Source organism: Macaca fascicularis, chromosome 4 (assembly GCF_037993035.2).
Source record: "Macaca fascicularis isolate 582-1 chromosome 4, T2T-MFA8v1.1".
In the NCBI taxonomy this organism is placed as follows: Eukaryota; Metazoa; Chordata; class Mammalia; order Primates; family Cercopithecidae; genus Macaca; species Macaca fascicularis.
The window spans coordinates 114,100,174-114,113,909 of NC_088378.1; the positions used below are offsets into that span (position 1 = coordinate 114,100,174).

The 13,736-nt window shown below is 37.4% G+C and overlaps 1 protein-coding gene across 2 annotated transcripts in view; it reads right to left on the bottom strand.

Annotated features, from left to right (window-relative positions):
- Positions 1 to 4,898: 4,898 nt before the first annotated feature.
- The window catches only part of PRIM2 (DNA primase subunit 2), a 316,216-nt gene continuing 307,378 nt past the window's right edge, over positions 4,899 to 13,736 (bottom strand). For both annotated transcript variants that reach the window (XR_012433693.1, XM_005552641.4), the window contains one exon: positions 4,899 to 5,807. Coding sequence is in view for 1 of the 2 variants with exons in the window: in XM_005552641.4 (XP_005552698.3) it covers positions 5,577 to 5,807 (231 nt within the window). In the remaining variant the exon portion in view is untranslated. The remainder of the gene's footprint in view (positions 5,808 to 13,736) is intronic.

The following is a 13,736-nucleotide window of genomic DNA, read 5'->3' on the forward strand; positions in this document are numbered from 1 at the left end:
GAGAGAGTGTGTAGTCGAATGTGCAGGGAAAGTTTGTGCAGAATGGATAAATCACTGGATTGGATTATAGAGGAGGGAGCTGAATGGCAATAGATGGAACTGGAGAGGTAGAATCAGGTCATGGAAGGCCTCATGCACAAAATAATAGGTGGTTGGACTTCCTCATATAGGTAATGGAGAACCATGTTCAAGACACACACCTGGGGGAAAAGTATTTGGATTAGATTTTGAAGAAGGATATGGGATGGGTTCAGGGTGGGCAAACGGAGACTAGGCTAGTAAGTTGAGACCACTTCGCTTAGAATGATGAGAGGGCAATCTAATGTAGTACAAGGAAGGAAGGGAGGAGAGGAAACTGTTTAGAACAGTTTCTGCACATTTTGGGCCACATATTTCTTTGTGGTGAAGGGCTGTCCTGTGCACAGTAGGCACACTGTAAGATGTTTAGTAGCATCCTCAGCCTCCATCCACTAGATGCCAGGAGCAGGCCCTCCTCCCGTTGTGATCACCAAAAATGTTTCCTGCATGGCAAAATTACCACCATTTGAGATCTACTGGTTTAGACACACTGGTATTAAAACAGAACCAATTGGATTTGGATGTATGGAGAAGGTGGAAAATCATAGTCCAGGTTAATTTTAGGGTTTCTACATTGACAAAATGGGTGAGAAATAGATGTGAGAAGAGAGAACAGGTTTGATTTTTGAACAAATTAAATTTGAGATACTTGTGGGATATCCTAAAAAGAGATCCAAGAGATAGCTGGATGGATGGATCTGTGCTCAGAGAATTCTCAGCTGGGAGGTACAGATTTGGGGATTATTTGCATATGGATGGAAAAAAAAATATCATGGGGGTGAATGAGTTCATTCAGGGAGACTCATGAAGTAAGAAGAGAAACAGGCAGGAAATCTATGGACCACCAAGAGTTAAGGGTGGTAGAGCATTGTTTAAATCACAGTTTAATTCTTGCCAAAGAAAGGGAAGATAAAAGAGAAGTATGTATCACTATGTCATTTTTAATCAGTAATGAAGAACTTGGTATCCCATGACCCAAATGGAAGGTAAGATCTCTAAAAAAAAAAAAAATGACGTGTGGGAGTAATCAGGGAAATGTGCACAAGGTGGTCAGTTTTAAATTAAATGCAGTATTTGTTGAATTTATTTTTCCCTGTGCTTTCAGTGCAAAACTAAACAAAGCCTTAAAGAGTCTCATAGTTCTAGTGTGGTGAATGAATACCTAGAAATGCAAGGTTAAATTGAAAAACCCATTATACATTTATTAGCAGTGTTGTTTCACTACCTTGTCATCAATGTTCAAAAACAGTACTGCAATGGAAAGCTCAAGGGAAATGCAGGAGCTTTATATGAAGACATATTCTTTACCCTTTGATGAGGTTCTACAATGATAATTCTGGAAAAAGAAAAATGTCATGAAGCAATGAACAAAAAGAGCTTACAGGACAGAAAGCAAACCAATAACAAGAAATAGTATCAATTTTGACAGGCAGGTCAGTGAAGTAGGAAGATAATTTCCTACTAGTGACATGATTTCCACAGAGTCACAAAGCTAATTGCCTACAATGCCAATTATGGTGAGAAGCCTTAGACTAGGACAATCGCAACCTGTGAAAAAGGAACAGAATAATGAAAAGACCAGATGCTTTGGGTAAATAAGTGATTACCTAAATATAAGTTAGATACCCTTGTGAGAAACATTAACTCTTCAGGCCAACAATGTACCACCAGAGGTCCACTCCCAAATAACACTGTGTGTCTTCCAAAGGGCCTTACGACCAAACCAACACACCTATCCAAAACGCAGCTTCCACACACTGTGGCTCTGTGTGTTGAAAGGAAGACAAACCGAATCAAGTTCTTCAAATAAATTCCCCATCTCACTCATTTGTCAGAGGGAATATCCTCCAGTATTCTCTGCAATACAGGACCCTGTGCTTACCTGATTTCTGCAGGGAGCTCTGGACTGCCTTCCTGATTCCAGCCTCTGTCAACCTTTTCTCTCCCTCCCTTTGCCAACATTAGAAAAGAAGTTAACAAATGGATCTAATTACCACAGTGGTTTGAGGCTTCTCAACGTTTTTTTTTTCCCTTCCAGCTGTAAAGATGTCCTCAGACTGAGCTTCACATTCAGAACTGCTGTCAAACTCTCACTTTAATGGGCACTTAAATTTAATGTCAAGCTGATGCCTGTGGAAGACCTTGATTAAATTTGCAAAGAGTAGACTCAAACTGAAACAGAACTTTAGAGTTGTCTCATTTCGCCTTTCAAGCTTAAATCCCAGAAGTTTTCTTTTCTTCTTTGTAAAGAATTACAGAAGTTTGCTTGCAAAGACCCTGAGTATCAATAAGACAGCAAAGTGTAACAAGCAAAACACCCTGCATGCTTTTAGAGAGAGAAGAAATCCCTTAGCTTATTAAAATTCTACGTGAATTAGAGATCTTTCCCATTGCTTTATTCCATTCCCAGCTCATTCGAAATCTATAACTATTCACTTTTATGACTCTATAATATTATAAGCAGTCCTAAAAAGTTTACTTAAAACCTTCCTAGTGTTCTTTTATGTACATGGCAATTAAGTTTTGTACTGTACGGGCAGAGTGAAAAACATTATGGAGAAACAACTTGAAAGAAATATGACAGAATCTCTCCTAACAATGTCATTGCTTCAACCAGCTACAAATTTCCAACCTGGTTTCTTTCTTTTGCTGTTTCTTCTTTTGTCTTTGATAATCATACAGCCTCTCTTACTTGAGGAGATAATAAAAGACTAAAAGTTAAAAGATCTGGAAGACTCATATTCTTTTTCACTGGCTACTGTTTTGAAAAGAGGCGGTTGGCTTTTGATTTTTCTTTTGGGTTCTTTCTACATCAACCAATTCAAACAGGTCTGCTCTCAAAGAAAACAAATCAAAATTGTCAAGACCTGTGAAGCATGAAAAATAAATTGCTTTTTCCAACTCCAAAAAGCACCAGAAAAGCATTAATTTTGATCTTTTATAAACCTCTATCCCCTATCCTGTAATCTATAGATTTCACAGAATATTTATATATTCTTCTGTATAATACATGTCTTATGAATAAATTGAATTGAACCTGTAATACAACTAATATTTAAACTAGTGTTATTTTGGAGTTGGACTAGACACATATAAAACATTCAAGTAGGATGACACAATTTCCTGGGGCTGCCAGTATAAAATAAATAGTCCAGTAAGCTACATCTACCATGCCATTAATGACTCTGTCCTTTTAGTTGGTGGGAGCACAGGCTTCATAAAAGAAGAACATGAAGCAGTAGAAAAAGACAGCCTTGCAAAATGCTGCCAGATACAAAACATTCTATCATAAAATTTCTCATTGAACTACAGTGGCGAGAGTGCTTCTAATATCCTTTTAACACAATGAAGACCTACATTTCTATGCTTGGCTTTCTAAAGCTAACTTAATTCTGTGGTTAAAACAGCTCCAGGTAGCACTTGTTCTTATTTTTTTTTTTAAAAAGGACTTGTGGTTTTGCAGTCCATGGATAAAGTGGCAGGCAATCATCAGATTCCTGTTGAGAACTACAAATGATGAAGGGAGTAGCAGATGGTTTCAGAAGGCAGAGATTTATAGGGGTAATTTGTAGTGGAATAATACTATTTTCTGAACTAGGAAATAATAATTCACCAAGACAAGTAAAAGTTGAGATAGTATCTCATTTAATTATATGTTGCTAAATATTCCAAGAAATCTTTGACTCAGAAGACTAAAATGAAAACTCAGTTGACGTTTTTAGTTTCTGATGATCTGATCCTGTTTAATCCTTTTCATCGTGATGCAGTTTATCACATGATTAAAAACACGGTGCTGCTAAGTCTAGTTTTCTGAATACAATGTCCTCTTTTTAATTTAGTTAGTATCGGATTCAAAAGGATAAAATAAAAATATCCCTCTTTACCAGGAAAAGAAGACAGAAATACACTAATACTTTTCACATATTCCAAGGTAATAGATGAGGAAGAACTATGTTTCAAACCGGGTTTCCTGAGCACCCCAAATCCTGTTGGTGAGTGAGTAGAGCCCCGAGAGGAAATCATTATGTAGACGAGGGTATCCACAATGCCACTGCTCCACAAGGCATACGTGCCAGGGATCATCAACTTCACCTTACTCCCTTGACAAAAGCAGGCAGAGAGAACAGGGCATTGGTCTCGTATGTCTGTAATCATCCACAACATTTATTAAATTCTATTGCTGGCACTGAAAGGAGGGAGTTACTACAAGTATCACTATTCATTGCTGAAGTTAATTAATTTACCGAATCTATTTGGTAATTCACAGCAACCACATAAGTAATAAGGTATGGAAGTTGGAGAGTAAAATAAACACTTTATATGTACAGTCTTCTTGCTTGGTAATTGTCTATTCTTCATGAACCTGTCCCCAGAGTAATGGCAGCAGCTAAGATGTGCCACTATTTTACATAATAAAATATCCCTATTATTCCTTAATAAATATAACTGGCTATACAAATTTTGTTTCTTTTAATTCCCAAGTCACAGTTCCCTCCGGAGAGTTTGGTGCCACTCAAAGGTGCCTGATGTAGAATAACCAAAAACAGGTCAACTCTTTAAAAAAAAAAAAAGGTAAAGAAAAGTTTAAACTCTTCATTAGTGATAAGCAGTGTGTTGGATATTCCAAATGACCACTTTAAAAACTGCCAGATACAAAACATTCCATCATAAAATTTCTCACTGAACTACAGTGGCGAGAGCGCTTCTAATATTTCCCTTTTAACACAATGAAGACCTACATTTCTATGCTCGGCTTTCTAAAGCTAACTTCATTCTGTTATGACATACGACTTTCCCAATTATACACAGACACTGTCACGTACACTTTGATATTTATTAACAAAAATGGTCCAGAAAAGGATTGAGTCAAAATTACAAAGTGATAAGAGTTAAAACAAAAGTTGTTCTTAACTGTATTATAGTTTCTGGGGGACTTTAACCAGTCCCAAAAGCTATTTTTATCTCCTAAAACAGGACTTAAATGACATCACTCAAGTGATAGATTTTAATAGAAATTCTTCCTCTTTCCTTTTGTCAAAGCAAAATATAGTGAAGGTCTTTGTTTTTACCTCAAACCTGCTTTCTGTAGATGGACTGGGATGCAGTGAAGAGAGAAGTTAAATAAAAAGGTTAAAAAAAAGAAAGGCCAGCCACAGTGGCTCACACTTGTAATCCCAGCACTTTGGGAGGCTGAGGTGTGAGGATCACTTGAGCCCAGGAGTTTGAGATCTGCCTGGGCAACATAGGGAGACCCCCACCTCCACAAAAAATTTTTAAAAAAATTATCCGGGTATGGCATGCACACCTGTGGTCCCAACTACTTGGGAGGCTGAGGCAGGAGGATCACTTGAGCTGGAAAGGTCGAGGCTACAATCAGCTGTAATTGTGTCACTGCACTACAGCCTGGGTGACAGAGTGAAACCCTTTTTCAACAACAACAAAAGCAAAATCTTAAAAACAAAATGAAGGCTATTGAGGATAAAGGGTTACAAAACTGCCTAAGAATCTTCACTAAAGTAATCTTCCAGTCCTTCCATATCCATTTCCAGAGAGGAATTTAAAGAGGCCAGAGCAGATGATGCATCCTTGGCTTTCTGGATACTTGGTTTGGGTTGAGGAGTTTCTGGTTGGATAGGCTCCTTCTTTATGTCTTTACCACCATTTAGAATACGTTGGCTCTCACAAAAGAACTGATTAGGATGATTCAAAGAAAAGCCACAATCATCCACCTGTAAAGGAAGGAAATTTATATTGCATTAATACATGGCAAAGCTATAAATATATGAGTTTCAAAAACTGGTCCTAGTCCTTGTTTATAACTTAATACCTGAAACATGGATTCTAGCTGTACACATTCTAACACTTAATCAACTACTTACACCATTTCATTCAAGGAGAGCTTCAACCATTACCCAAACTTTAATGGCTCCCACATTTATATTTCTAGTCTGAGCCTCTGTGTTTGGATCCAGTTCCCTATCTAGTTTCAGTCCCTTATCCAACACCTACTCAACATCTAAGATTGCTCAAAGGCAGCTCACACCCAATAGGAAACGTATCCTTTCCCCTCTCCCCATCCTTTGCTCTCAGTGACTGGTATCACCATTCATCCTTGGGGTATACTAGACACCTTTCTCTCACCTCCCCAGTCCCCAACTCCCACCTGCCACCTCCCATCTACACCATGCCTTCAATTCTGGCAATACCCAAAACATTACCAATTCTGGTTGACAATTACATCGAAATAAAAACTTAGAAATAAAACTGTGTTTGGAATAGAAACCTGTGTGTGTGTGTATGTGTAGGTGTGTAGGTATGTGTGGGACACTGTGTGTTAGTGAGGCACAGGTTAGGGATCTGTGTGATCCATTATTGTATCCCCAGTTCCAAGTAAAAGGCCTGTCACATTGTAGGCCAATAAATATTTGTGTTGTTTTTGTTTTTTAAGTGATCATAAAATCACTTTTGATCATTTCGATGCTGGTCCCTGATACCACTTGTGTTTTAGCGCTTACTTGTAAGTCTGGCATATGCAATCTCATTTAGTATGATATAAACCGAAAAAGCAACCTAAGTCAATGTAATTCTTCATTCTAATCTTGGCGTTTCCTTGGTCTTCTTACAGAAAATCTCTTCTTGTAAATTTAACTGTGCCTGAATACAAACATGCCTAGTTCATAACTTATGTTATTTTTTCTCAAATACTATCATTAAACTTTAACTTTGAGTATGATTTCAAATTATGCACTATAGTAATCTCTCCTTACATGCAGTTTGCTTTCCACAGTCTCAAATCCCTGCCTTCTCGCCTTCTGCAGTTGGAATTGACAACAAAAATATCATTTTGCTTGAGTGAGTGACTGCTGGTTTCTTTGGTGGTATTTTCATTTATCAAGTTTTTGGAAACTGAGAAGTCATTCCATTTCTTTTGTTCATCTGTCTTCTATTAACTAATCCTTTTATGTCTCACCCTTCATACTGAAGTGACTTGCACACTGTAGGTATCTCATATTTGGTGAGGTGGACCCAGAAATAGTGTATACCAGTGATAATTTTGCATATTTAATTAAAGCCTTACTATATAAAAGACTGTGTTATAAACTATTTGCTATTCAGCATACAGGAATACATTTGACTAACTCGAATTTCCAGTCCAGTAAGTCATATACTTAAAAACCTCTACCAAGAATGGAGAAGTGATGAGGGTCACAGATAAAGACCTATTACACTCCATAGTAGAGAGAAATTTCGGCTGAGATCAAGGAAGGCTTTGAAAGAGAAGTGCTATTTGAGTTGGGTCTGGAAAGATGCAGAGAGTGAAAAGCTGGGATGATGAGGGGAAAGGCAATATTTGCAGCAGGACCACGTGAGCGAGGTAAAGAGACAATGTCCTGGGAAAGCAAATATGAAATAGTTCACATAGCCTAATATGAAAGGCACATGCAAGGAAACAATAAGGAATGAGTTTGGAAAGACAGGCAGGGGCCAGCCTGAGAGAGCCTTGAAAATCTGGGTAAGTGGTCAAGACCTAATTCTCTAGGCAACAGAGAGTGACCAAAAACCCTTAAAAAGAGATGTGGTGCGACTGAAGTTGTGTATAATCTTATAGCAGATTAAAATGAATTGGCCAGGAAAAAAGGGGTTGCTGCTATGGTCCAGAATGAACCCTACTGGTGGACGGACCAACAGACAGAGACATAATGTCTTTTCTGGTAATGCTTATTTAAGTACCCTAAGAATCTCTGATTCTCTTTTGCCAGTTGTTAATACATGTTAGGCTAATTTTACAGTAATTCCACTGTGTAACAGATGGAGAGTATACAGACTGATTTTAAAAGTTATAGATCATTAAGAACAAATTTTTATCTTTGCTTTATTTTTTTAACTTAACTGCTTGATTTCAAAATGTTTCCGAAATCTTTTGTATCTATAATTTTGATTAACAATGGGATCATTTATGAACTTCTTTATTATATTCAATTTTCACCCAATTCATTAAAAATCCAATATAAATTTTGCATTTTGCAATGTGTTTCACAAAAAGTAAATTTATTGTCTAATACATTTTAATCAGAAGGCTTTCTAGTTTGTAAACAGAAAACCAGAGATTAGAAAGACCTTGGGGAATCCATTAAATTGAATCTCCTCCATGTACAGAGGCCTAAGGAGAATAGATAGTTTATTCAAAGTCATAGAATTAGTAACTGGTTTTGTCTGAATTAAAATTCAGGCCTTCTGACTAGATCATTAGTTGCTCTGAAATCTGTTTCAAGAGATTGTGTGCAAAATCAAACTGATAATGATATCTCCATTATAAATTTTATTTCTAGAGAGAAACTTGGCTATAAAGATTGTAAAAACATAGTTGTATTTTATGCAAAAATAATCTAATATCTTACGCTATAAAAATATGTTAGGATTTTCTATACCTCGCTTCAAGTTGTCAGTTAGCAATATGTTTATTAGACTTCAATGTGCACAAAATGAAATAGGGTAATCTTTTTAAAGTCTGAGTTTCTTCATCTATGAAATGGAGATAACAGCGTTAAGTCATAGGGTTGCTATGGGAAAAGCAAATAAAAATGAATGTAAAAGAAAGAGTTGTTAGTTCTATGAAATCTACATTAAATATTTTTAAAGACTCAAGAAAGGCAAGTCACTTAAAAAAAAAAAAAGGTTGAAGTCACAGAAGGAGAGGAAGAAAGATCCTATTGCTTTGCATATCAAGTTCCTTTTCTACTTTAAGGAATCCAAGTTGGAAATTGCTGATGCCATACTATGGGTATAGTTTATAAAAGAAAGATAAAATCAAATTCCAAACACTAAATGATACTCAAAAGACCTTGCCCTAACAAATAAATGGCATTCAAATGTCTTAAGTTTAAGATATAATATTTAAGGTATGTGCATATCTTTAGTGAATCCCCATTTAAATTATTATTTTTTAATTATACTTTAAGTTCTGGAGTACGTGTGCAGAACGTGCAGGTTTGTTACATAGGTATACACATGCCACGGTGGTTTGCTGCACCCATCAATCCGTCATCTACGTTAGGGAATTCTCCTAATGCTATCCTTCCCCTAGCACCCCCACCCAAACAGGCCCCGGTGTGTGATGTTCCCCGCCCTGTGTCCATGTGCTCTCATTGTTCAACTCCCACTTATGAGAGACAACATGCAGTGTCTGGTTTCTGATCTTGTGTTAAGTTTGTGGAGAGTGATGGTTTCCAGCTTCATTCATGTCCCTGCAAAGGACATGAACTCATACATTTTATGGCTGTATAATATTCCATGGTGTATATGTGCCACATTTTCTTTACCCAGTCTATCATTGATGGGCATTTGGGTTGATTCCAAGTCTTTGCTGTTGTGAACAGTGCCATAATAAACATACGTGTGCATGTGTCTTTATAGTAGCATGATTTATAATCCTTTGGGTATATGCCCAGTAATGGGATTGCTGGGTCAAATGGTATTTGTGGTTCTAGATCCTTGTGGAATTGCCACACTGTCTTCCACAATGGTTGAACTAATTTACACTCCCACCAACAGTGTAAAAGTGTTCCTATTTCTCCACATCCTCTCCAGCATCTATTGTTTCCTGATGTTTTAATGACCACGATTCTAACTGGCATGAGATGGTATGTCATTGTAGTTTTGATTTGCATTTACCCTATGACCAGTGATGATGAGCATTTTTTCATATGTTTGTTGGCCGCATAAATGTCTTCTTTTTAAAAGCGTCTGTTCATATCCTTCACCCACTTTTTGACGGCGTTATTTTTTTCTTGTAAATTTGTTTAAGTTCTTTGTAGATTCTTGTTATTAGCCTTTTGTCAGATGGATAGATTGCAAAAATTTTCTCCCATTCTGTAGGTTGCCTGTTCACTCTGATGACTGTTTCTTTTGCTGTGCAGAAGCTCTTTAGTTTAATCAGATCTCATTTATCAATTTTGGCTTTTGTTGCCATTGCTTTTGGTGTTTTAGTCATGAAGTCTTTGCCATGCCTATGTCCTGATTGGTATTGCCTGGGTTTTCTTCTAGGGTTTTTATGGTTTTAGGTCTTATGTTTAAGTCTTTAATCCATCTGAGTTAATTTTTGTGTAAGGTGTAAGGAAGGGGTCCACTTTCAGTTTTCCGCATATGGCTAGCCAGTTTTTTCAAAACTATTTTTAAATAGGGAATCTTTTCCCCATTGCTTGTTTTTAGTCAACGTTCAGATGGTTGTGGATGTGTGGTGTTATTTCTGAGGCCTCTGTTCTGTTCCATTGGTCTATATATCTGTTTTGGTAACAGTACCATGCTGTTTTGGTTACTGTAGCATTGTAGCATAGTGTGAAGTCAGGTAGCATTATGCCTCCAGCTATTTTTTTTTTTCTTTTTTGGCTTAGGATTGTCTTGGCTATGCGGGCTCTTTTTTGGTTCCATATGAAATTTAAAGTAGTTTTTTTCTAATTCTGTGTAGAAAGTCAGTGGTAGTGGCTGAGGCACGGTGGCTCACGCCTGTAATCCCAGCACTTTGGGAGGCCAAGGCGGGTGGATCACGAGGTCAGGAGATCGAGACCATCCTGGCTAACACAGTGAAACCCTATCTCCGCTAAAAATACAAAAAAATAGCTGGGCGTCTGTAGTCCCAGCTACTCGGGAGGCTGAGGCAGGAGAATGGCGTGAACCCGGGAGGTGGAGCTTGCAGTGAGCCGACATTGCACCACTGCACTCCAGCCTGGGCGATAGAATGAGACTCCACCTCAAAAAAAAAAATAAATAAAAATAAAGGTCAATGGTAGCTTGATGGTGATAGCATTGAATGTATAAATTACTATTGGCATTATAGCCATTTTCATGATATTGATTCTTCCTATCTATGAGCATGGAATGTTTTTCCATTTGTTTGTGTCCTCTCTTATTTCCTTGAGCACTGGTTTGTAGTTCTCTTTGAAAAGGTCCTTCACATCTCTTGGAAGTTGTATTGCTAGGTATTTTACTCTCTTTGTAGCACTTGTGAGTGGAAGTTCACTAATGATTTGGGTCTCTGTCTATTAGTCGTGTATAGGAATGCTTGTGATTTTTGCGCATTGGTTTTGTATCCTGAGAGTTTGCTGAAGTTGCTTATCAGCTTATGAAGTTTTTGGGCTGAGACAATGGGGTTTTCTAAATATACAATCATGTCATCTGCAAACAGAGACAATCTGACTTCCTCTCTTCCTATTTGAATATCCTTCATTTCTTTATCTTGCCTGATTGCCCTGGCTAGAACTTCCAATGCTATGTTGAATAGGAGTGGTGAGAGAGGCCATCCTTGTCTTTCGCCAGTTTTCAAATGGAGCGCTTCTAGTTTTTGCCCATTCAGTATGATATTAGCTGTGGGTTTGTCAAAAAATAGCTCTATTTTGTGATAGGTTCCATCAATATCTAGTTTATTGACAGTTTTTAGCATGAAGTGGTGTTGAATTTTATCGAAGGCCTTTTCTGCATCTATTGAGATAATCGTATGGGCTTTGTCATTGGTTCTGTTTATGTGGTTAATTACGTTTATTGATTTGTGTATGTTGAACCAGCCTTCCATCTCACGGATGAAGCTGACTTGATCATGGTAGATAAGATTTTTGATGTGCTGCTGGATTCGGTTTGCCAGTATTTTATTGAGGATTTTCACATTGATGCTCAGTAGGGATAGTGGCCTGAAATTTTCTTTTTTGTTGTGTTTCTGCCAGGTTTTGGAATCAGGATGATGCTGGCCTCATAAAATGAGTTAGGGAAGATTCCCTCTTTTTCTATTATTTGGAATAGTTTCAGAAGGAATGGTACCAGCTCCTCTTTGTACCTCTGGTAGAATTTGTCTGTTAATCTGTCTGGTCCTGGGCTTTTTTTTTTTTGGTTGATAAGCTATTACTGCCTCAATTTCAGAAATTGTTATTGGTCTATTAGGGGTTTGACTTCTTCCTGGTTTAGTCTTGGGAGGGTGTATGTGTCCAGGAATGTATCCATTTCTTCTAGTTTTTCTAGTTTATTTGCATTTAGGTGTTTATAGTATTCTCTGATGGTAGTTTGTATTTCTGTAGGTTTGGTGGTGATATCCCCTTTATCATTTTTTATTGCATCTATTTGATTCTTCTCTCTTTTCTTCTTTGTTAGTCTGGCTAGCAGTCTATTGATTTTTTTGATCTTTTCTAAAAACCAGCTCCAGGATTCATTGATTTTTTGAAGGATTTTTTGTGTCTCTACCTCCTTCAGTTCTGCTCTGATCTTAGTTATTTCTTTTCTTCTGCTAGCTTTTGAATTTGTTTGCTCTTGCTTCTCTAGTTCTTTTAATTGTTATGTTAGGGTGTCAATTTTAGATCTTTCCTGCTTTCTCTTGTGGGCATTTAGGGCTATAAATTTCCCTCTACACACTGCTTTAGCTGTGTTCCACAGATTCTGGTACATTGTGTCTTTGTTCTCATTGGTTTCAAAGAACGTCTTTATTTCTACCTTAATTTTGTTATTTACCCAGTAGTCATTCAGGAGTAGATTGTTCAGTTTCCATATAGTTGTGCGGTTTTGAGTGAGTTTCTTAATCCTGAGTTCTAATTTGATTGCACTGTGGTCTGAGACACTGTTTGTTATGATTTCCATTCTTTTGCATTTGCTGAGGAGTGTTTTACTTCTAATTTTGTGGTCAATTTTAGAATAAGTGCAATGTGGTGCTAAGAAGAATGTATATTCTGTTGTTTTAGGGTGGAGAGTTCTCTAGATGTCTCTTAGGTCTTCTTGGTACAGAGCTGAGTTCAAGTCTGGAATATCCTTGTTAATTTTCTGTCTCGTTGATCTAATATTGACAATGGTGGTGTTAAAGTCTCCCATTGTTATTGTGTGCGAGTCTAAGTCTGTCTGTAAGTCTCTAATAACTCGTTTTATGAATCTGGGTGCTCCTGTATTGGGTGTATATATATTTTGGATAGTTAGCTCTTCTTGTTGCGTTGATACCTTTACCATAATGCAATGCACTTGTCTCTTTCGATCTTTGTTGGTTTAAAAGTCTGTTTTATCAGAGACTGGAATTGCAAATCCTGCTTTTTTTTTCCTTTCCATTTTCTTGGTAAATATTCCTCCATCCCTTTATTTTGAGCCTATGTGTGTCTTTGCACGTGAGATGGGTCCTGACTCTTCATCCAATTTGCCAGTCTGTGTCTTTTAATTGGGGCATTTAGCCCTTTACATTTAAGGTTAATATTATTATGTGAATCTGGTCCTGTCCTTATGATCCTAGCTGGTTATTTTGCCCATTAGTTGATGCAGTTTCTTCATAGCATCGATAGTCTTTAGAATTTGATATCTTTTTGCAGTGGCTGGTACCAGTTGTTCCTTTCCATGTTTAGTACTTCCTTCAGGGTCTCTTGTAAGGAAGGACTGGTGGTGACAAAATCTGTCAGCATTTGCTTGTCTGTAAAGGACTTTATTTCTCCTTTGCTTATGAAGGTTAGTTTGGCTGGATATGAAATTCTGCATTGAAAATTCTTTTAAGAATGTTGAATATTGGCTCCCACTCTATTCTGGCTTGTAGGGTTTCTGCAGAGAGATCCACCATTAGTCTGATGGGCTTCCCTTTGTGGGTAACCTGACCTTTCTCTCTGCCTGCCCTTAATATTTTTTCCTTCATTTCAACCTTGGTGAATCTG